At 36.1% G+C, this 24,439-nt stretch overlaps 1 protein-coding gene across 1 annotated transcript in view; it reads right to left on the bottom strand.

The window, feature by feature from the left end:
• LOC149623407 (ecdysone-induced protein 78C-like) overlaps positions 1-24,439 on the bottom strand; it is a 63,167-nt gene that overhangs the window by 16,052 nt on the left and 22,676 nt on the right. Inside the window, exon 2 of the mRNA XM_089853316.1 lies at positions 9,343-9,470. Coding sequence (XP_089709442.1) covers positions 9,343-9,470 — 128 coding nt within the window. The remainder of the gene's footprint in view (positions 1-9,342; positions 9,471-24,439) is intronic.

Genomic DNA, 24,439 nt, shown 5'->3' with positions numbered 1-24,439 from the left:
CCAAAAAAAAAAAACAACAGGCAAAGGCAGAAGCAGAAACCGTAAATTTTCACAGGCTAGACTAAATATTTCGGGCAAAAGCAGCTACATTGTTTCAAAACTAGACGAGCAGTCTAAAAATCGTTAAGAACGGTCTTTAAGGATTCGCGTAAGCTCGCGTAGAGTCGAAGACACTCACCCTAAGCTATAAGAGAAACGTTCATCTTGTAAAATATTTCATTATTTTTGTGGTTAAGATTTAGTTTTTTGGGATGAAGCCAAACTCCGCGCTATCAAAGAATGTTTTTCTTTATCTTTTCGACTTAAGGACAGAGTATATTTTGAATATTTTACGCTCTTAGCTCGCTTAACTTAAGCCTGTCGTTAATAAGGCGAGTATCGCGTTGAAGTTATAAGGCCCTTTTTTATCTCGACGTTCATAGACGATTAAGGTTGTTTAGTAGGCAACAATGTAACTAATTACGGACGCTTCTGGTTTATATTTCATGACGTCAAACGTGGAAAACATGTAAATTTTTTAAAAGGTTATCAAAAAATGCTTATGTTATTATTTTAGGATAGTGTTTCATCAAGAATTTATAAAATTTGAGTCGGGTTAAGAAATATCGTACTAAGTTGAGTAAACATGTTTTCGTCAGAATTTTCGATTCGTTTCGTTCTAATACGATTTATATTCCAATTGTTATGATTAAATATTAAAGTCCTTTCCAAAGGCAATGAAGTAAACAATATAATTCATAAAATTCATATGAAATGAATAATTAAAGTGATTCTAGACTATTCAGACTTGATTGTCGCTCTATATCATTTCAAGTTATTTAAATTATTTCCCCAATAAGACTGACCGTCTAAACCACTTTCCCTTATCGATTTTGGTATTATTTTTATTTGTAGAAAAGTCAGAACGTTGTGTTTAAAAATAACTATAGTACCAAGAAGTGATATCTAGTTTATTAGGGAGAAGGTATAAATAGGCCACATTTCTAGCTTTATTTCCAGTCCAAACGTAGCCTGTCTGTCCGGAGTTAATACCCGCCTCTAAATTACAACCAGCATCTCATTGGTTCTTGAAAACTCACGTCAGCGTGACGCGAATGATGAAAAATTAGGTATTTTCGGACTGAGGAGAGGAGAAATAGCCCGGCCTACTTTTACGTCCCCCCTTGTATTTTGAAAGGGGGACTGGGATTATGGCGAGCGAATACTTAGACAACTTATACCTTCTCCCTAATAAACTAGATATCACTTCTTGATAGTACCATGAACTTACAATAAATAAGTCCGTTTTTGCTTGTACTGCCATAGGAAAATAATCGAATCAGTTATGAAATTCCCAGGCTTTTATTTATGGCAATTTTAAAATTTCCTGAGCTTTCAGACTCATTTCCAGGCTTAACACGTACTGTGGCAAACCTATTTTATTTATTTTTTTAATTAAGTTGTCAGTTGCCACACCAAAAATGTAACTGTAACATTCTGATATATTTTTTAACTTTGTAAAACATAACAGATAATTTTTTTTATTTCTTGCTTCCTATTTGATAATTATAATCACCGAGATATAGAAGTAGTCTTGGCTTGGGGTTTAGCAATAATATTATTAATACGTTAATAGACATAGCTCGAAATTTAACCTAGTTAACGGCATGACTTCCTGATCAACTACATTTTAGGTACCGTAGTACTTTTGTAGGCTATATATTAATCGGTTTCAGCAGACGCATCTACATAAAAAAGGCAACCCCTAGATTAAGAACAGAGAAGGATTTTTCATCCCAGCCAGTTACGAAACCTAGCTAGCTTACGTAGAAGTTTATTTTTTTTTTTTTTTTTTTTACTTTCAGCATATAAGCATGGATGAAGGATGCGCGTGAAAAACATTCGACGCTCAAGAGGATGTGCAACTCCCTATACTAAAAAGTAGACAAGTCGATACTAGCGCCGCCTGGCTACCAGCGCTGGAAACCCTCGCGGGAAAAATAAAAAATACTGGACATAAGAAAAAAAGTAAAAAACTGTCTGTTTTGCTTCTAGCAGACGACGCTAAGGAAAAAAATTGACGGTAGCGCGTGTTTTTTTCTTATGTCAAGTATTTTTTATTTTTCCCGCGAGGGTTTCCAGCGCTGGTAGCCAGGCGGCGCTAGTATCGACTTGTCTACTTTTTAGTATAGGGAGTTGCACATCCTGTAGAGCGTCGAATGTTTTTCACGCGCATCCTTCATCCATGATATAAGCACATCAAAAACCTCACTTTTAGCAGAAATCGTATCGTATGACTGACTTTCAAGGAGACTTAGTGTCACTAGATATTGCTGTTGTTGCAAATTTTACTGCACTTTTCGTGCTGAGTCTACGTGCTACACGATTCTAATCTACTAAATTTTGTAGACGAGATGGAAATATATTGGGAATGCTAGCATTGGTGGTGCCTTAAACAAACTCTAGGATTCAGCCATGGGCCCATGGCAACGATTTTGATGGCACATTTTAAATTAATTTTGAGATTATCAAGTGTAAATGATTTAAATAAATAAAAATTAACCTACTGCTACCCCTAGAACATGTCAAAAGTATTTATATTCTTTGTTCTGGGACCCTATTCCGTTAAATTTTCAGTCATATATCTCAAAATGAAGATGAATATGAGGGAAAATGGTATTTTAACAATAAAGCGACATTTTGGCAACCAAAAATAGTGTCAAAATCATTTTGATATTTTTATAGAATAGGTATGTTTTTGGGGAAATTTTACAATTTTATTTCGATTTTGACAAATTTTTTCGAAGTGAAATGGGCGGGTCAGAAGTTTCAAGAACCCTGCGGTGTACAGAGAACCGTGCAAATGCGACAAAATTGATACTTTGTAAGCTCTTAACTGAGGGGTTTACCAGCGATTGTTAAGTCTGACAACTTCTAAGCAACTGAAAGACCCCATTTTGCTTCTCATTTCAAGTGGAATTCAAACCCAAGTAGTTACCCTTTAACTTTACATCCATTAATCATTCCTGTCACAAAACTATAAGCTTAATTACCCCCCAAAAAAGTAAGCGCAACAATATTAAGACTGATTACTTACACGAGTGATATTGTAAAAGCTATATGGCGCGATTTTATGATTGTATTTGTATCCCCTCACAGAAGCTACTTGGGTTATGCGCCACCCGACCGGCGAGCTCGACGACCAATCAGAAGTGGCTTCGTATATGACCTTTAACCTTCTAAACTTACAACAGGACCTTTACTAGAAACCGCGTTAGGCCTAAAACCTATTCCTTTAACAAATAAAATTACTTTCTAAACCTCTTCGAAAGATCATACCTTGAAAAAAAACCGACTCAAGGCATCGCGAAAACGTCTGTATTTCGAAACGCGCCCAAAAGCCATGGGCCTAACCTCGAGAAATCAAATTTCCAAGAGAAAAGTTTTAAGCCTACTTACCGCTCATGGTGGGACATTGAAATTTGGGGGACAAAAGATTGTAAGTGTAGAAGGGACTCCTAATCCATCGGGACTAAATTATTAAGGTTTTAGATATTCCGCTAAGCCTTGCCTCGTTTGAAACTTTTTAACGTTTCCTAAGCTCGCGTTGGCCATAAAAAAATCACAGCGACATGATGAGTTAACTCGGTAAAAAGAGAGAGATGGTATGGGAGCGAAAACGTCTAGAGGGGATGCGCCACGAGCGCCATAGCACTGTACAAGATATAACTTACCAGAGAGCCGGCTTCGGTATCACCAGTGTAAAACCCCTTGGCTTGTAGTACAAAAGTACGTATTTTAAAAAATTTATTGGAAGAACTTTAACGCCGGGTCCTCTTTTACGAAACGTTGCAAACTGTTTTTACATCTTCGAGTTTTAAGGGTTGTACACGACAGGAACCATTGAAAAAATACTTAATCGTCTCGTAGATTTAAAACAATAGACTGGTGTCCAGAAACCGGGCACACGAGACTGACCATTGGAGAATAATGAAGTTTAGTCTATCGAAGGACGAAGGCGCACTCCTCGAATCTACGTAATTCTATACTTGATGCTCACCTAGCAACCAAGGAGGAAAAACGCCGGGGGAGGTGAGCAACTAAAATGGCAAAAATGGACTGGGCTCGCGAAGTCACAAAGCTTTGGCAGTAGAGAGTTTCGGTCTCGGCACACTGCTAGGACTAAAACCGAAAGATCAGTAGTGGCAAGGGGGGAGCGAGGCGTACGCGGCTGTTACAGCGCTGCCAAAGCCTACGATTGGCTTTTTTGTCTACCCCCACATTATTTTGCCTCCCCACTAGACGGTTCATTCAACTTTTACGCCTACCGAGACTCGACCCCCAACTTTGCTCTCTTTCCACCCCCCTCAACCCTCCGATACTCCTAAGCATCCCGTACCTTTTACCAATGCGCGACGCTAGCGCCATCCCTATATTGTACGGGTGATGAAATTTCGCGAATCTTTAAGCGAGCAAAAATGTATAAACCTCAGCACCAGACTTAAGCCTATCTGCTTATGACCCCCTTTTTGCCGCCGCCCCAAAATCCAGTTAACAGGCTTCGCCAATGCTACCAGACTCTACCCCCATCCATACTTTGACTAGAAATCCATACCGAAATATTATAAATTTATAAGCAGGAAAAATACTAGGAAGAAATAATAAAAAGGGGTTGTCGATGAAAATTAATTTAAAATAGAACTAGTTCTACCTTAATACGGCTATATATATATAGATATCAGTTTTTTTCATTGAAGACTTGCAACATAATCCCCTTCACTTTATTCAAATTACACAATTTAAGCCATCCTTAATAGGTTGAGAACTTGAGATGAATAATCTAAGACCACCAGTCAGTCACCAAGTGGGAGTGGGAACTTGGCGAATAACAATACAAAATAGCTACGGATAAACAAATTAAAGCTCATATAGATGGACATATGTATATTTTATTTTGGCTGATTCAGAGGAAGTTATACGCGAGGTCATTGAACGCCCCACCCACATTCCCTCCCCTCCCCCCTTTATATCTCTCTTGACTCCTTTTATTTTTTGTAATTCGCTACCCCTCCTATTAGAACCTTTTACTAGGGCTTTGTGCTTCGCTAAATAAGAAGCGATTAGGCTTATAATCCAATACAAAGAGAATATTAAATATATAATACGACCAGAAAAAAAAGGGTTCCGACCACTGTTGTAGTTTGTTCGCGAAACTACGACATCATGTCGTCCCATTATTAAATGACAGAACTCATTCGAAAATCACGTTTTACGAACATAGCCCGGTGAGCTTTGAAACAGGGTCGTCAATAGTTTGTGGGCACCAGGAAAATTGACGGAATCGGAGGGCCCCCCATAAAGACAGCACTATAGGCGATCCGGGCCCATAGAAGGTACGGGCCCCGGTGAAACTGGCGGAACCTCCCCCCCCCTTTTCTCTCCACCAAAATAAGCCCATAAATATGAATATTAGTCATTTATAAAGATTGGCTTCGTATGTTTTAAGATTAATGCATAAACAGGAAATGGAAAATAATCCGATCTGACTTCAATCAAAGCCTACTAACTCTCGCGATGGGAAAGCGGCAGCTCCCATGGCTTGACTGTATTAAGCCAGTACAAAACAAATAAAACAAGTGCCAGTGGCAAAAAAGTCGCGATCATAGAATGGTTTTTGCTAACCCATAACATCGCGCTTGTCCTTTTAAGGAAGCGTTATGCTATGTCAACCCCTCCTCCCCCCTTTCATTCCTAAGTTAAATAGGTACATTTGTGACAAAACGCAATTATTATTAAAAACATATAATTGTACTACCGGTAGTTTTGTTATTATATGGGAGGAGACTTCGGGGGAAATTTTCTATTCACACTGTCAAAAGGCCGCTAACGACAAATGATTAAACATGGTTATTTTTACTATGACCCAGAAAAAAAATGTTGTTTTCATATAAAAATATAAGGAAATTATTTTAAATAATTTTCTCTCTCTTACAACTCTCCTTACGTTATGCAATAAATTCAATTATAATTATTATAGTAGTTAAATTTGTCAATCAATTATAACATGAATTATCTACTCGCGTAATTATGGTCATTAAACAAAACATTTTTTGTTTGAATTAAAACCACGCCACGGTTCTTGTATAATTAGCGGGTTGAAAGACAGACAGGATTAACGTAACTATAAACTGGTTTCCCTATTTCCACAATTTCCCGCGAAAATTTCAAATTTGTTAGAAGCTTGGCGCGCCTTTTTTATACGGAGCGCGACACTACTGCCAGCTGTCGACCATAACTCGAGTTGAAGCTAAGATTCGATTCGCTCGCGCCATCTATGTGTCAATGATGGAACTAGGATTTATTTTTAAATTTAAAGGGATACTTACAGGTGTTTAAAATTATTTTAATTTTGAATAATCTCGTAACTCGTTATAATTAAAGGAATAAAATTAATTTTCACGAAATAATTTTCCTAGCCTGTGAAAGTACTAAGTTCGCAATTGTAAAGTTACCCATGTACAGGGTATCTTCCCGACCTTGAGTGCATAAATCAATAACCCTTTTATAACTCATACCGTAAAACATTAACCCTATCCCAATAGTTTCTATACCAAAAGCTCGGGGTGCCCATGTATCTCCCTTTCGTAAGAGCCAAGTGCCATTGATAAGGAGGATACGTAATTCTTACTTCCGCACCCAGATGGTACTAGCTAAGCTACCTCCCGCCAAAACCAACATTTCACTCTCTAAATTAAAAAACAAAAATCAAGTTTGTCTGAAAACAATGTGATAAACTAGGTCCATAGTTAATTCTCGTAAAGTTTAAGGGTAGAGTATTAAAACAAGGTTCCAGGTTTTTCAACTAGAGGTCGCCTATGGCACCATTTTTGAAGTGGCGCAAATCCCGAGAGGCTTTAGGGAGCCACGTGACCAATATGAATCGAGAACGCTATCAAATAGTGGTTTGGCTAGTGGTGGTGCGCCCGCTTAGAATTAGTTGGTAGTTGTCCTAGATATACGTTCTAATTCCTTCCGAAACTAATAAGGCGATTTTTTTTGCCGTTACCCCGTTCGCTTGTTGGGGCGCTTTCACTACTTTCACTTTCTAGATACAACAACGTGCACGTGAAAAGTGGCGGGAAAGAAAAACTACTTTGGCGGGAAACGGGGCCATTTCGCCCTGGCAACGAAAGTCACGTATTAGTACGCGCGAAGCTAGAATAACGTAAAATAGGCCACGAGCGATTGGAAAAATAAAAAAATTATAATCACATGGACTAAACCTGGTTACTTGGTGCCTGTGACATTTAGTTAGACATTCATTTAAACGCCGAGTAATAATGCCTAATTTCAATAAAGTATTCCCATGGAATGTTTTTAATAGAGAGCTTTCAGATGAGATAGTAGTACGTCACACCCTCCCAAGTCTTACCGCTGTTCTGGTAGCCATATTGGGTGGTCTCAGCTTCATTCCTGCTTCAAACCCACCAATAAGGCAGCGTAAATTATGTCACGAGACTCAGCTCCTCCTCCAACTGAAAGCTCTCTATACTCCATTCAAAACAAGGTTCGGGCTTATTCCTATAATCTGCATAAATATTACAGATATGTTGCTCCAATAGAAGCTATAGAGCTATCTCAGAAGCCTTAGTGTGACGTCACCCATAGAATCAAAGCGGTACCAAACATGGCCGCCCATTGCCAATACTAAGCCCGTGACGTTTTTACCTAGGCACTGACGTCACAATTGAGATAGCTCTATTGTTAACCTAAACATGGGTTTCACTGTTCACGACAGGTGCTGCTTATATGCCACTTCACTGAAATAAGACATTTTCTCTCGATCACGCTTAAATGATTATTGGCTTCGAGTAATCAAAATAATAAATTAATACCAAAACACGAAAATAGGGCTTTCATTTGTCAAAAAAGTCTAGATATAAAAACATTTTTTCGAATGAACTGGTTCACTAGAATTAATTACGTGTATTAATTGAATTGACTCGTTTTTTTTTTTTTTATTCATTTGAGTGTTCGATAATTTTGGTTGTTTTTAGGCTATCGTAACAAATTGTCCGAGAACAGCTTCGATTCAACTGACCATGGAACAATAAATTTACGTAATATTGGCTACCCAAAGCAGACGACGCTCTAATAACATCGTTTTACTACTTTACTTGTCAGTTCTAGCTGAGAAAACTAGACCTATTATACTTTAAAATACGGGCTTTAATTATACACCGGGTTCTAACGGGGTTTTATGAAAATTATTCAAAATATTTCTCTCCCAATAATTTGCATATTTTTGAAAGAAAACACTATGCATGGGATGAATAATATATTCAAAGTTAGGTGTTTTTCAGAGAGTAAATGAACTCTTACTTAAGTTTAATTAAAAAGAAAAAGAAATAAACAGAAACTTTGTTAAAATTTTTGGGAAATTTGAATTTGACCTATTTTGTATAACGTGGCAAGAAAAAAAATAAGATATGAATTTTAAATTGACCTAATAAAAGAGATTATAGGTTGATATATGCTTGGTCCTTCTCACTCCTTCATTATAAAGTTGTTAATACATGTATTATGGATTCAAAGTGAAAGTGAAATGAAAAACCTCCTAAATCCTAAACTACACCTAAATATTGAAATTGCCTACTATGGGAAGCACGTGAGCACAATTTTTTCAATTTTAAATTCTCTTGATTGTTCCAGGTTTGTTTTTCTTACCAGACAGTCCAAAGTCCTTTTCACACTTTTCCCTGACTTTGGTGACAATTTTAAAATTCCCTGACATTTCATATCCATTTTCAAAATCCAGGATGTCCAACTACTATGGCACCCCTTTGAGTTTTTTTATTTATTTGTGATAGCAACCCTTTAATTTTTAAAATTTATGACGTTTTAATAGTTTTCCCCCCAAAAATGCGCGTGAATTCCATAAAAATTGGGCATAGAGAGACGCGGGGCTGTCAAAACAGGACCTCGCGCGCCGAGTATCTAGGTCGCCATTTTGGATAAAATTTTAAGAGAAAATAAAGGGGTTTTTCGACTCTCGAATTTCTCATTGTAAATCAACGGTTATTAAATATGATTTGAAAAATATGGGCACAGCTACGTAACGTAGCGATGGCAAACAGGCCGGAACTACCTATACGTCAAATAGTTTTCAAAGTTAGGCTTAACGAGTAATGCCTTATACCGCTGATGGTTTTGCGTAGACGAATTATTAAAGCAAACAAACATAAGAAAGAATGCGCTAATTGTTGGTTTGGAACTTTGGATGGCCCCCTTTTTCCTTCTTGTATTGTTTAGCGGCGAGCGGAGTAATTAAGGTTTTAATTAAGAGTATTCAAAATTGATTACCTTGCAGCCTTCGCAGGACGTGACGCCGTAATGGTAACCGGATGCTTTGTCCCCACAAACTTTGCAAGGGACGAACGATTTGGTGGGTGTCCCGCTGTTAGAGTCGGCCGCCGCGAAATTGTTTTGATCTGAAACAATACCAAAAAGTTGGGAAAAACAAATTAGAACTTTGTAAAATTTAACAGTTTTATAGCTATACTTATTTCGTTAAAAGTTTTCAAAAGCAGTTAAAAGTTTCTAAATATCTCAAAACACTTTAATTTCATGATTTAATATATATATCTCAAACATTCTAAGTTCAATATATTTTATAAATACTCTAAAACATTAGAGTGAATTTATTCTAAATTTCTGTCTGATTAAAAAGCAGTTCAATACAGTTTTTTTTTATTCTATCTATTCTAAATTCTAACTAAAGCTTCCCAGTTAATTGAATCTCAAAACGTTTCACTTAAACTCAAACCAGCATTACGTAATCCAATACGCGCAAAAAATCATCAATCATCAATATATTTAAACACACTAAAAATCTCAATCAATTAACTTTCCCGAAAGTAATAATTTAATGCCAATGTAGAGGTCACAAAGGTCGAACTTAACTACTTATAAGCCATTAATAATTTCCAATAATCCATCTAAATCCGTTAAATCATTTTTAAAATCCAGTGATGGCGCAAGGTGTACAAAATTTGCCTAAATTATCATTATATATTTCATTTTTCATTAAGTCTGCAAGAAAACAGAGATCGTGAATTCGTCATGACACTGGCGGAGACCCGAATCTTTTTGTTAAAAAACTTTTATTATATTCACGAATATAATTTGAAGTTTAACAAGATGGTCCCGGCCAGATTAGAGCCCCGTAGTTTGTAAGCTAGGCTCCAGCTATCGAGAACATTTTACTTGTAAAACATTCTATTATTTTTGAAATAAGCCAGCGTTAAATGAATCCATATTAATTTAAAAAAGCTCAAAAGTAACGAATCCTTAATAAAAGACGAAGCAATTTTTAGTGAGTAGTTGTAACGGTTCTAAGATGAGTAATCGTAACCCCTAAGAAACCCTTAATTCCAATCCCGTCTAAAAACCACAAAGAGGTTTTAGTGAGTAGCCTTCGATCCAGATGAAACCCTTAATCACCATCCGTTTTATATCACCAATGAATCCCCATCCATTTTATATCACCAATGAATCCCCATCCATTTTATATCACCATAAGTTTATAAGATATGTTCCATAAGTGTGTCACTCCTTAATGAGAGCTTGTCATGAAGTGACGTAGGTGAAACGTCATAGAATCTCGTAAAGTGACGCCTAGTGAGGCGCTGTCAAAGGCTTAGTACAGACTAAAGAGGAGTATGGACTGCAAAACCGAGTGTAGTCAATTCTTGCGTCGTTCTTGAACTAGCTCTCATTAAGCCTCTAACATTACGAAGTATGGGTAGTGACATACTTATGGAACATATCTTATAAACTTATGATATCACCAATGAATCCCCATCCATTTTATATCACCAATGAATCCCCATCCATTTTAAATCACCAATGAATCCCCGTCCATTTTAAATCACCAATGAATCCCCGTCCTTTTTAAATCACCAATGAATCCCTATCCTTTTTAAATCACCAATGAATCCCTATCCTTTTTAAATCACCAATGAATCCCTATCCTTTTTAAATCACCAATGAATCCCTATCTCTTTTAAGAGAATCAATATAAATCACCAATGAACAAAAAATTTTCATTATAGGAATTTATACTTTCATAGTTCATCTCAATTCTACCTTTAAAGATAAATTATAATCCTCTCCTTTTTAAAAGACGAACGAATACAACAACAACATCAGCATCTTCTTCTTCATACCAAGTAAAACTAATAAACCATAGTTAGATGTACATCAACCGATGTGGCTAAAAATCTACAGAAAGAATCGGGTCTCGAACGAAATGGAGTTTTTACTTTCATTATTATCATCAGACCTATATTTTTCTCCAACCGTAAGAAAATATAATAAAAAAGAAAAATCCATAAAAATGTTACCGAGTAACGGCTTAAAGGAAAGTAACAAAAAAAAATTAAAAGAAACTTTCACTTTCGTTCCCAATTTTTTCGAGGGCTTCCACACACAAAAAAAATTAAAATTAACAAGTCGTCGCGTTGAACGTAAGAACATAAACCCCCTTACACATTTTCTTAAATGAAAGGTAGAATCTTTGAAGGTCATTAAAGACAGGAAACTAAAATATGTATAGTAAAGTATGCGGAAAATAGTGGTTGGTTGCTAGGCAACGGAATACATTGTATATATCTGTAACATTTGACGTTTAGTTACGCCCACTTGCTATAATGGATACCGTTATGCTTGGAGGCTTAAGCCTGTTTTCTGAGACTTTCAAATTTCAGTAACTTAAATCAATAATAAGTTACAAACTAATAATAATAATAATAATCTATCTACGAAGGGACGTCCACACTAAGCCTATTTACAGGCAGGTCCCTTTTCAAAGCAACTATTAATGTTTTAGGCTAGAATTAGAAAGGAATGAATTTGCATAATATGTAAAACGTAAGTTTCTATTCAAATAATTTGGTTGGTAAGTCCGGGGTAAAATAGTCTCCTGTTTAACCAACTGGTTTGTTGTCTTCAGACGGAATACTGATAGGCATGCATATTACAAAGACGTTAGATATGACATAAACCAAACGACTTTGGACTGGTAACTTTGAAGTCCATTCTAACGTCTTTCGATCCACGTAACTGGATTTTCCCTCTTATCAAGCAGACGATACTTAATAAGTAGCATTTTACACCATTCATTAAGTGCAGAACTTTTAACGAACGTTGCCAATTGCTGATTCAAAAGTATGACGTCAATTACCACCACCCAACTAACTAACAGAACAAGCACGAGGGTAAACAAATCAACTCCTAACAAACAATTCAATATTTTTCCCCATTAAAATAAGCACATCACCTTTAAACGTAGAAGTAAGTAGCTCGTATAAATCGAACTCGTTAACTTCAATCATAACATAATTTCGATTCGACCCAATAAATGTTTATTAAACACTTTCTTTAAGAGAAAGTTGTTAGCTTAAGTATGTCAAACGGTATAGTACACAAAAGGCTTTTACAAGATCGCAGACAAACCGTTTAATAGAACAAAATCTGTGGGACAGGGGCAAGCTTTCAATAAGGAAAACTTTCCCTAAAATCCTGACCTCTTTCCTACTTTTTCTTTTTAATCCACAAACCCCACTTGTAAAGTCAAACCGACCCCTAAACGAACGTATACTGTACCCTTTTACTTTTTTCATTTCCTTTAAAAACTGACGGACACCAAGGGCAATCGTAGTAGTGGGGGCCAATCAAGTGGTGTGGTTTTAGCTACATTCTATGATTTTTCTACGCGCCGTAAAGCTATTGGCCTTAATTTGATAGAAACACTGAATCTAGGCTTCCCCTTCCAACAGCACATGTAGAGCGAAAGAATTCTCGAGCCACCGGAGACTAGAAGAAAATATCTAACAGTGTACGATGACGAAATAATCTACACCTACAACGAAGAATCAGGACCTCCATTCAAGCTTGAACATACAAACCAAACATTGTTTCAAATATTTAAAGGGATAACGATACTACAAAAAATCAGGAGAGGAGAGAAAACTCTAAATTATTTTAGGTACGTTCAAGAAGTGATATCTGGTTTATTAGGGAGAAGGTGTAAATTCGCCACATTTCCAGCTTTATCTCCAGTCCAAACGTAGGTCCGGAGTTAATCCCCGCCTCTAAATTATAACCAGCATCTCATTGGTTCTTGAAAACTCACGTCAGCGCGACGCGAATGACGAAAATTACGTATTTTCCCATTGAGGAGAGGCGAAATAGCCCGGCTTCCATTTACGTCCCCCCCCCCCTTGTATTTTGAAAGGCGGACCGGGACTGTGGCGCGCGAATACTTAGGCATCTTATATCTTCTACCTAATAAACTAGATATCACTTCTTGGTACGTTCTTGTTAAATGGCTAGCTAAATCAAATTTGGCATAAATTTTAAGTAAGATACGTCCCCTTTATTTAAGGCATACATTTTAATTTCAACTTAATTGTTTTACGACTGCAGACTACGATTAATATAAATCAACGATTTCCAATTAAACACAATTAGCCTTATTCCTGCATTTATAATTTTGTTTCAGTTTCCCTTTGCATATTTTTTCTTTAACACTCAAGAAAAGAAAAAAAAAGAATTAAATTAAAAACGCCCAAAATCAATATTCATTCTTTCGACAAAGTTCATACCTTGAAATCGATTTAAATTTACAAAATAAAACTATTTTATGATTATTATTATTATTATTATTATTATTATTTTATAATTATTTAAGCGTTCCACTATCCTATAAATTACGGTAAAAAAATTAAGTTACTTTCTCCTAGATTTGACATCAAACAATTCACTATTGAGCCGTGTTGTATGATGATATACTAACACAGTGTAAACTTATCGGTTCCAGGGGGGATGGATACCACATAAACCTAGCTAAAAAACCACCTTTTAAACAATGTATTTAACACAATCTATTGTTAAAGACCATATAGAAACGCCCTATTTTCATTTATTGGTCAGTTTTCTTCAATTTTTTTGACCCCAAAAAGAGTAAAGAAAGTAATCTGCCTATAAAATAAAATTCATTTTCACGTGGGTGTTGGTTCCTTTTTTTTTCTTTTCTCCCAGGCATGAAGCATTGTTTTAATTCGCCTTTCCCGCCCTTAATGTGATTGATTATCGTATATGGCCAGCGCAACATTAATTTAACATTAGAAATATTCATCGACGTTAAATATATTTTAAGTTTAACCAGGGATAGATGTAATTTTAGAAGCAGGATTGGAGAACGGTTAGTATTTACTTCAGTCCGACTCATAGCCCAGTATAGAGCCCCTCCCTCCAACACGTAACGAAGAGTTTAAATTATCTTATTGGCTCACTTAAACTACGTTTTCATGACGTTGCTGACGGGGACGGCGAAAAATACCTAATTCCTTTTTACCTCTTTCGCTATGACCCGCCCCTTTTTTCATACCCCCGTCCCGGGGAAGAGGGTCTGGGACTTTGACGCGCGCCCACGTTGCTCTGTTCTCCATTCCTACTTCTAAAATTAAATCTATTCCTGCTATAAAATAATAATTATGAAAAAAAAGTGTTTCAAAAAATAATTAAAAAACGTGACGTATGCCGCCACGTGGTTGACCATTGGACATTCACATGTACCTGATAATTCCGGGTCTTCCCACGTTCGTATGAACTCTGTTAACAAACTACGTGGAATTTAGATTACAGTAGTTCTTAATTTTCAAACTATACCTTAAGGCTTTTAACCTTACGATACGGCACGTTCTCGGAATATTTCATTTTACCCTTATTTGCAAGCCAAACTATAATTTTTGTTCGATAGTTAAAAAGTTAAACGCCTCCGTAATGTAAGCAATTTATTCATAAAAAGAAACCAACAACCTGTTACAAAAAAGGTTTTTAACGACCGTGCCTGTGCCGGAAACCTGTTGTTGTAGAAAGAAAAATTTGGAATTTTTTTTAACTCTCCATTTTGGGGTAAAATGCATATATTTTGTAAATAAACTGTGACGAAATAATAAAAAAATAAAATGTATTTTACAACTCCAGTAGTCATTCAATCAATCTGACATCTAGCAAAAATATTTGCTGATGACGTCACCAAACAATTTAGTTAAAGGACCAGTCACACGTAAAATATTTAACAACTATGGTTCGTAACTTTCATATTTATTAGCGTAATTTTGGTCTCTATAACTTTTCCTTTAAAATGTATAAAATTGAAGATAAATGGGACTCGGGTTGAGGGATTAACGATAACATCTCAAACAAAATAAAAAGTTGATTTAGGATTTTAGGTTTTTAACGGAATTTTCACCTTTTTTTTTACACCCTAAACACGTAAGGGTCATTTGTAAAATAACATTAAAAATTTTGGGGTTTTATAATTTTTCAAATAATTTTTTTTTATGGAGGTACACAATTATTTATTAAGCACAAGCGCTAGCTATTCCTAGTTCGAACAAATTAAATGTAACCTTTCATTTTAAATATTAATGTTTGGCGAGCGGTATGAGGGTGACCCCAAAAGTGGGCGCAGAGGGCGCAAAAATAAAAGAAGAAAAAACACGATTTCGCCGGTAATGAACTTTAGTCATATTTTACTGACTTCAATATGAAAACTTTTGTTATGCAAATCCAGCTACCTTCTTTGCGATTTAACTATAACCACAGATATTATGTATATAATATAGATTGGCTTTTGTTGCGAATACGTCATATGTCCAGATCGGTGTATCTTTTTAAAGGAATGGTACACCCTCAGGCCCGTAGCCAGAAAAGTTACGCAGAGGGGGCAGTATCTTTCTGTGAGGGGGCATGGCAAATGGAATTTTTTTTATAGAATAACATAAATATCAAAATGTCAGACAAATATTTAAGCAGGTATTTCATTATTGACACTCATTTAACATTTGAAAATCAAACTTTTTTTAAAAAGTTTAAAAATAAATAAATTGTTAATAAACAATTCTAAATCTAAATTTCTAGTCAGATCTTTTTCGTAGGCTAGGGAAGTTAAGTTTCACTTTCTTTCAAGTGACATAGCTCGCCTCGCAACTTCGCAAGTCGCTGTTGAGGCGTCAAATGTAAGTCTGTACCCCGAGGGGTCGGTCATTCATGAACTCCCGTACGCTACCCGTGAAATCCAACTTAAGAAATCCGAAATCAATGCTGATTTCGAAATCAAATAAAAAATCCGAAATCAGCAACGAAATCACAAAACATTAAAGAAATCATAAAATCAGAAAAAAAAAACAAAAAATCAACAAAGAAATCACGAAATCAACATAAAAATCACGAAATCAGAAGCGAAATCACAAAATCAGAAACAAAATCAGTAAAGAAATCGTGAAATCCATTACAAAATTCACGAAATCCAAAATCCAAAGAAATCGCAAATCCGTCGAAATCACGGGAAAAATCTCAAAATTCGATGAAATTCATTGGATTTTATCGAATTCTGAAATCAAACGAAATCCGACGGAATCCGAAGAAATCAAATTGGATTTCAAAATCCCGAACACTTTTTCCAAAACGTCCGACCCCTCACTGTACCCCGACATAATATTTTGGTCCTGGATGACAAAACCAGCGATATATATCAAGGATAACCACAAAAAGCTAAAAATTCCAGTGTATCAGGGATACATATCAAAAGTGAATTTAAAACATACAAATGAATCAGGGATATATCAAGTAAAAAAATCCAAGTGTATCAGGAATATACACAAGTAAAGACAATAAAGTCTAAAATATGTTGATATACATTCTAAATAGCTTGAATATTTGTGTATCAAAATGAAAATATTCATTACAGGGGCAAAGTTAGTTTGATAAGAGGCCATGGGAAAATTTTGAGGGGGCATTTAGGGGCAAACCGAAATCTTATTTGAGGGGGCAGGATATATTTTTGAGGGGGCATTGCCCCCTGGTGCCCCCCCGTGGCTACGGGCCTGTACACCCTAGAATTTTTTTATTTTTTATTGGAAAGATCATATAAAAATATGGATATTTAAAATTGGAACCATATTATTAAGGAAGATATGAGCATGTAACGTAATACACTGGCCCCTTCGCGTTAATCCATAATGTGAACTGCCTTTCTGTATTTTCAAAAATTTCGCCAATTTCCTAGTCTAAAATCACCCTCTGTTGGCCAATAAAATAACTTTAAAAAGAGTGAGACGATCCAGAAAACGAAATTTAAGAGAACGTTTCTAGCAGCAGACTACGTGTAAAACGAGCTATCTTACTGGCGGAGTGTATGAGCCAATCATCGTTTGGACTAACACGTCACACAACATACAGAGAAGCTTCATTACAGGGGTCAATGGCGGCGCCCATATAAGTTAATTAATGGTATTTAATTGAAAAGCTGGAATCGTAATTAAAAAATAAAACCCGGATCTTTGCACTTATACAAAGTACTTATAAATATATCAAGGAGAAAACTTAAGTAACTTACCCTGATAATACCGGAAACCTTTGCTACTTGCGGATTTTATAAAACTGGTTTCATTAATATATAAATGGCTTGTTTTTAGCCATATCGTAGTATACGATAGGCTCTTAGTTTGACCCGAGCTGTCGTAGTAGTAGTAGTAGTAGTGGCCGGGGTTGTCGCTTCGTTATCGTCAGATTTTAGCTTAAAAGGAACGTTATATTACCACAACCCACCCATAGGGGTTACTGGGCTCGGTTAGAGATTTAATTTTAATTAAAATTTTTTCAGGTCAGACCCGGGTTTCGAACCCGGGCCGCTGGTGTAGAAGACAAACACTCTACCCACTCAACCATAGAGACTTGATAGAAACCTCGAGTTTTTTATTATTTATTATTATCTCTAAAATGTCGGGGTGATGTGGGGTCGGAAACTTTTGAATTTTTATCTGTGGGGTCGGATACTTTTGAATTTGTATGTTTGGGGTTTTTATATAAATATTTTTTATGTATGTGCTAATTAAATAGATAACGATTTTCCCCGTTTCCTACCTCGCTCCTCATGTGTTTCGTTCTCGTTCAGTAGCTATCGTCATCTATGTTATGTTTGACTGGAACGTTTTGGCGGTTAATTCAAATGTGGGTTTAGATAGAGCTAACATAGTGTTAAATGGGCGTTATGCGTCTGATCATTTTAGCATTGCTAAAGGTAATTCGAGGGGATAATCACTAAAATGCGTAATCACTATAACCATGAGTGAATCATATACTAGCTCCCTATAAGTTACTCAGTCACACTGGCCTAATGTATCCAGCATTTTCTTCCGAATAGTAGTCGAGAGGAGGGGAGGCGGGTGAAAGTGATAGTAGACGGCGCCCTCTCTTAGGGCTTTGAAATTAATATATCGAGAACTTGAAAGTGACGATAGTTCCAAATGGTATTAACGGTTTTGGAGGTTTGACTTCTTTGCGTCACATTCATTCATTTGCTTATTGAAAAATAATTTTGGTTTCACAACAGGCTTCGTTAAAAATGGGTTGGGCCTTTCTTTAAGTTTTTCTATTAGTTCTTTAGACGCATTATTAAAACGTTTAGTAAGGTTTTCGAGATGACTATTAAGTTGTTGTTTAGCTCTTTTTTTTTTTTTTTTTTGATAAAGTTTGGTTCTCTCTCCATAAATAGTTCCTGCCTCTGAATGTTGCCTACGGAATAAAAATTTTTGAGTTTCTATCATTTGGGCTTTGTCAAAAATTATCCAAAATTCTGCCATTTTAATGCGAAAATAATAAAACTTCCTATTGCGCCAACCCTAACCCATTAAAATAATTTCAAAGATAAAATACGACTCTGAACCGTCCGCAAACAATCACAAAATTTCTAAAACGTCGTATGCTTATACTAACTACCTTTCAGTTCAAAGTTTCATTGGTTGATCTCCTTTTCCGGTTTTTTACCGGAAATACGTAAGCGCCGGGAGAAGTGTTATTTTCTCTCACTGTAGGTCGCATATAGGTAACACTTTTTTGGCGGGAAGAAAACGCTGGATACATTAGGCCAGTGTGGCTGAGTAACTTATAGGGAGCTAGTATATGATTCACTCATGCTATAACTAAACTTTCTCTTTCAAAAGTTTCTGGGCATAAGCCCTTGTCAGAAATTTATAAGATGCGATAAGTGTGCATCGGCATAAGTCTGTTGTAAACTCATCGAGGGGATTATCACTAAAAACTATCTGTTCTTCGATTCGCCGGAATATTAGAATTACAGCATAAGTAAATTTATACGGTTATAATTTAATCACTGTTTAGAGTAGGGAATCGAGGGGCTATTCACTCTGATTTTATGCACGGTAAATCATTTTAGCATTGAAAAAGATAGCGCTATTCACTCATTAGGGTAAGGTATAGAGGGGTTATCCACTCGTTAGGGTAGGGTATAGAGGGGCTATTCACTCGTACGATATGGCTACTATTACGAGCCCTTGGGCCGTCTTGTTCAAGTACAGGTAGCGCAATAATTTTCGTATTATTGATTTGTCTAAGAAATACTTTTTAGAAACCTAAGAACTATTGAAAAATCCATTGATTTATTCATTTTAGATTGTTAATGCGAGAAAATTTTCACGCTATAAAAAAGAAATAATTCGCGAAACACCTTTCGAATTCTATTTTTAAAAACTGAATATTCCCAAACTAAAGTAAATCCTTAACATCCGCAATTTAATATCTTTCAAACCCCCCTCCCTTCCTCCCCGGCGGAACAATATGAGATGTAATTTAATTTGACAAATGGCTACGGGAAGAAGAGAAGAGGCAAATAGAAGAATATAATCGTATTCAAGTTATTCCACGCAAGATTCAAGAAGATGAAAAAAAAATACTTTCTTAAAAAGATCCTGAAAAATTTGGTGGCAATCAAAATGGGCGGCATTGACCTTTTATACGTCAATACACCACCACTATCAGAAGGTTGACCCCTCTCTCTCTTTCTCGTCATAAATGGCGGAGCGTTTCCCAGTTTGCGGTAATCGCTTATTTAAAGGGATACTTAAAAGGTGCAATGTTAAAGTTAAGTTGTTTTTTTTTTTTTTTTGAAAAAGGTCTATATTATTTATCTCTCTAAATTTTGTCTACACTTGACTACATTACACATTACTAACTGCAAAATTTCTAGAAAACTTAATTCGCTTTTAAATCTTAATAAGAACATGGGGACACTTTTGTTTGTGTGGACATCCCTAGCTACGTCGATAAATTCGAGATTATTATTATACCAAGAAGTGATTTCTAGTTTATTAGGGAAAAGGTATAAGATGCCTAAGTATTCGCGCGCCATAGTCCCAGTCCCCCTTTCAAAATACAAGGGGGGAAGTAAAAGGAGGCCGGGCTATTTCGCCTCTCCTCAGTCGGAAAATACGCAATTTTCGTCATTAGCGTCGCGCTGACGTGAGTTTTCAAGAACCAATGAGATGCTGTTTAAAATTTAGAGGCAGGGATTAACTCCGGACCGAGGGGGTAGACACTTGAGAACTCAGGTGTACAATATGTCTTGAACTCAATGTACTGTCAAAGCTGAACTCTGAGTTCCGAAGGCTTTGAACTCAATGCACTGTCAAAGCTGAACTCTTTTGAACTCAGGTGTACACAGAGATCCAAAGTGTCTACCCCCTCGCTCCGGACATACGTTTGGACTGGAGATAAAGCTAGAAATGGGGCGAATTTATTTCTTCTCCCTAATAAACTAGATATCACTTCTTGATTATACCTATCTTCGTTAGTTTCTTCGTAACGTTTTGAGCTTTAAGTGCTCCTTTAGAATTTCCAGGCAAAGGTGGTATAAAAAAAGATTTCGGGAGATTCAGTGCGGTAATCGACTCTTGGACAAAGGCCTAATAGAGGGATAACGTTTTCATCCCAGACTCCTGACCAGGAACTCATTAGGACCCCCTGTAGGGTGCCCGATTTGCAAAGGAAAAAAATACAGTCTAAGGATATGATAGAATAATAAGCCACCCATTTTTAAAAGTGCATGATATCTGGCACCTATCACATGGTATGGTCCCCATGATACGGTGGAGGGCTTCTAGGAAGGCAGCTGCACGTGGACGCCGCCTTCTGCGGTTCCTGTATCGTGGTATAACCGCCTCAATTTGAACCTGGCCAAGGATTAAGTTTGAACTATCGGAATTTGTATTGTTGCTATATATGACGGCCGGGTCGTCCCCTCTCGTTTAATCTTTTAAATTGCTACATTTTTTATATTAGGCTCAGATCAGTATGATCGACAGAAGGTGCTAAATATGGATTTAGATATGAGAATTATTTGAGAAATTTTTGGTTCAAAAATAGCATCTTGGTTCAAAAATATCGAATGCAGTGAGGGTTTAATGAACAATTAAGTTATCCAACTACACGTTGCGACTTATTGAATGTCTTAATTAATAAATAGAGATATTTATTGAATCACAGAAAAAAATTAGTTCGGAAGCTGAGCACAATCTCTGAATACTCTCCCATACATGTAAAAATGTGTTCATTTTTCTTATGTGTTAAAGACGTTTTATGCACCGGTTTTCAGCGTGTTTTAATTTTAAGTGTTCAGAATATGAACATGTTAATTACCTCTACCATTCAACAGTCCTTTTGGAATGGGAAATTCAAAATACATTGAACATGGAATATGACCCTTAATTTTTTGTAAATCCAACAAACTAAAATCAAATTCCCTGATCTTTTTGGCCCGTTTTTAAAATCCCTGACTTTTCCTGAGTTTCCAGGTGTTCCCTGAACCGCGCAACTACGTCAAAGGCTCAAACCTCCATCGCACAAACTTCAGTTAAAATTTTCAAACCTCCATCGCACAAACTTCAGTCAAAATTTTCTGGATAAAATCTGTCATTAGCATTTGTTACCAACTTAATATTAAATACTCAATTAAAAGTAGAACACCAATCAAACATAATAACCACGTTTAAATTATTTTGATTATACTGTTCTGTGTTTACTGATTCCTAATAATTTTTTTTAATCTTCCAAATACTAACGGATAATCAAAAACTTGAAACATGTGATAATCAAATCAGAGCGAGTATACTCTAACTTGGCAATGCAATTATTTGCCGAAAACCAAACCAGATCAAAAGATTGATTTGTTTAAACTTTTAAAAAGAAAATGTTGTTCTCCCCCCACCCTCCCCCCACTTGCTGTTGTCGAAGCATTTAAACTTTAGACGTCATCAATTCTCATTCTTTTTCTTTTTAAAGCGCAAGGGTACTTATTAACTTTGTAACAAATAAACAAAAGAAAGCGAAAAATTAAGGAGGGGGGTTTGAAAATAAAGGGAATTACAATTTAGGTTAAAATCTAAAACTCTGCAGTTTAAATAACGAACTGTTTTCACTGGCACTGGCAGCCTAAAGGAACATTATCACCAGAATTTTTATTTAAATCTGTCGTTCGTTTTTATATTTTTTCCTTAATCTATAATAATTTATAATATAAGTTTTGTCTACGAAGGGATGTCCACTCCACACTAAGCCTTTGGCTTATTTACAGGTGGGTCCCTTTACTATGCATAGAGGGGTGGTGGTTAGCCCCTTTGTCACAGGTAACCGACAGCGCCTATACCAAATATTACCGTTAACCTATGCAAGTGGTGTAACTATATGGTAACATATTAAGGGGCATATAGTAGGACAAACTTAACAGACTTAATTCAATGGCTAAGGGTTCGCGGACCCAACCTTGAGAAACTCAAACCACTTCTAAAGAACCTTAACCCTAATATACTGATATCAATTCCACGCAGTTTGGCTATTCAAATTCGGAAATGAACGAATTGCGATTGCGCATAAAGAACACACAAACATTCAAACAAACCACTTTCTCAAATAACTTGCTTTAAATAGTTATAAGGCCTATTGTGAATTCCGTCTTTCTGTGCCTTCGCTTTAAGCGTATTTTAGAGTGGATAGCACGTGGTAATATTCCTTTAAACCGAAAAAGGGGTCAAATTGATAGACACAAAATCATAGAATAGTCTGCGCCAAAGACCATCAAAAACTTGGTAAAGAAAAAGCCGAATTGAGTAGCAAATAAAAGAGCCGATGCTTTTAGTTATTCACTCACTACGAACCTGAATTCAACCTCTCTCTCACTCACTCAAGTTTTTTAAACTTTCACTTTCTTTCAAGTTTTGTTTTGCTTTTTTTGTGTTTTTTAACTTTTTTTTTTGAGGTCCAAGCGAAAGTGGGAAAAAAGGGGCTAGTTTAAGAGAATGTATTTAGCCCACTAACATTAATGAGACCACCACCACCAGCTTACGAATCGCTAAGTTTGCCAGGTTTTTAGGGCTGTATTTTTGTAAATGGTGGCGGCTATAGCTAATAAGGGTGCGTGATCAATTTTGCTTGGGCCGTTATGTTAATTTTAAGCGTGTTCGAATTTCATTAAGTCGTAAAATTAAAAGCTTGCTTATCATAAAGCCGGCTTTTTAAAACTAATATCGCTTATGTTAATATTAAACTAATTATAAAAATTAGTTGAATCATAAGTTAAAAGGTAATTGAAAGGGGTAGGAATTTTCTCTACACTATCTATACATAGTTTTTAACCTAAGAGGATTCATACCATTTACATAAGGAGGCCTGGCTTTTGGCTCTACCAAGGAGTATGGCCTCCTTGTGAAAATGGTATGAATCCTCTTAGGTTAAAAACTATGTATTACATTTCTGGTCGCCATTTTCCAAGATGTCCGCGGATTTAAACAAAAATATATATAGAGATTTCTATAGGATATAATGAACGTGCATACGTAATTTCACGCGAATAGGTTAAAAATTTAAGTTATCACGTTAGGAAAGAAAATTCGAGCCATGCATCTACAATGGCACCACATTAGCCCTTAACCAAAGTCAGCAACTTTAGAAGTTAAAACTTCAGAAAGTATTTTAAAAATAACAGGCAAATATTCAAAACATCTGCGCTTCCAAACTTTACTAAAAAATATATCAAAATTTCAACAAAATTCCTTTTAAAAAAAATGCCTTTCCATATTCTGGATAACATTTTTTTTTTTTTTTGGAAAGAAGAAGAAAAAAAATACGTTCTGGCGCTTCAAAACTATGCTAAAATGACAGCGACATTACCGCAAGGTAAATATCTCCATGGATAAATCCCTCGACAGGTGCGTTTCATGGTTATTTATCAGTATAAGCAAGCTCGATAGGTAGGTCGGTGTATTCCACTATCTCTATGCTTTTTCGTTTTTCAAAAACCCCCTCAGTGCATGGTGACCCACCAAAAATAATAACGGTTCCCCCTTGAAGAAGAAGAAGAAGCTAAGGTGGTACTAAAGGTAAAAAAAGCTAGACAAACTAGTCTGCAACCCGGCTCTAAAAAGGGTGGGAAAAAAATCAGAATCCCCAAACATAAGTTGTTTACTCTTTTTCGACCAAAGGGGGGAGCCACTGTAGTCATTCAAACTCGAGAATGTACCATAGAAATATACGGGGGTTC

The sequence above is a fragment of the Phalangium opilio genome, unplaced genomic scaffold (assembly GCF_054372755.1).
Source record: "Phalangium opilio isolate 3A_F unplaced genomic scaffold, DU_Popi_V2 ptg000113l_1, whole genome shotgun sequence".
Taxonomy (NCBI): domain Eukaryota; kingdom Metazoa; phylum Arthropoda; class Arachnida; order Opiliones; family Phalangiidae; genus Phalangium; species Phalangium opilio.
Note: the sequence above shows the minus strand (reverse complement) of the source record. Positions and strands in the feature narration are given on the sequence as shown.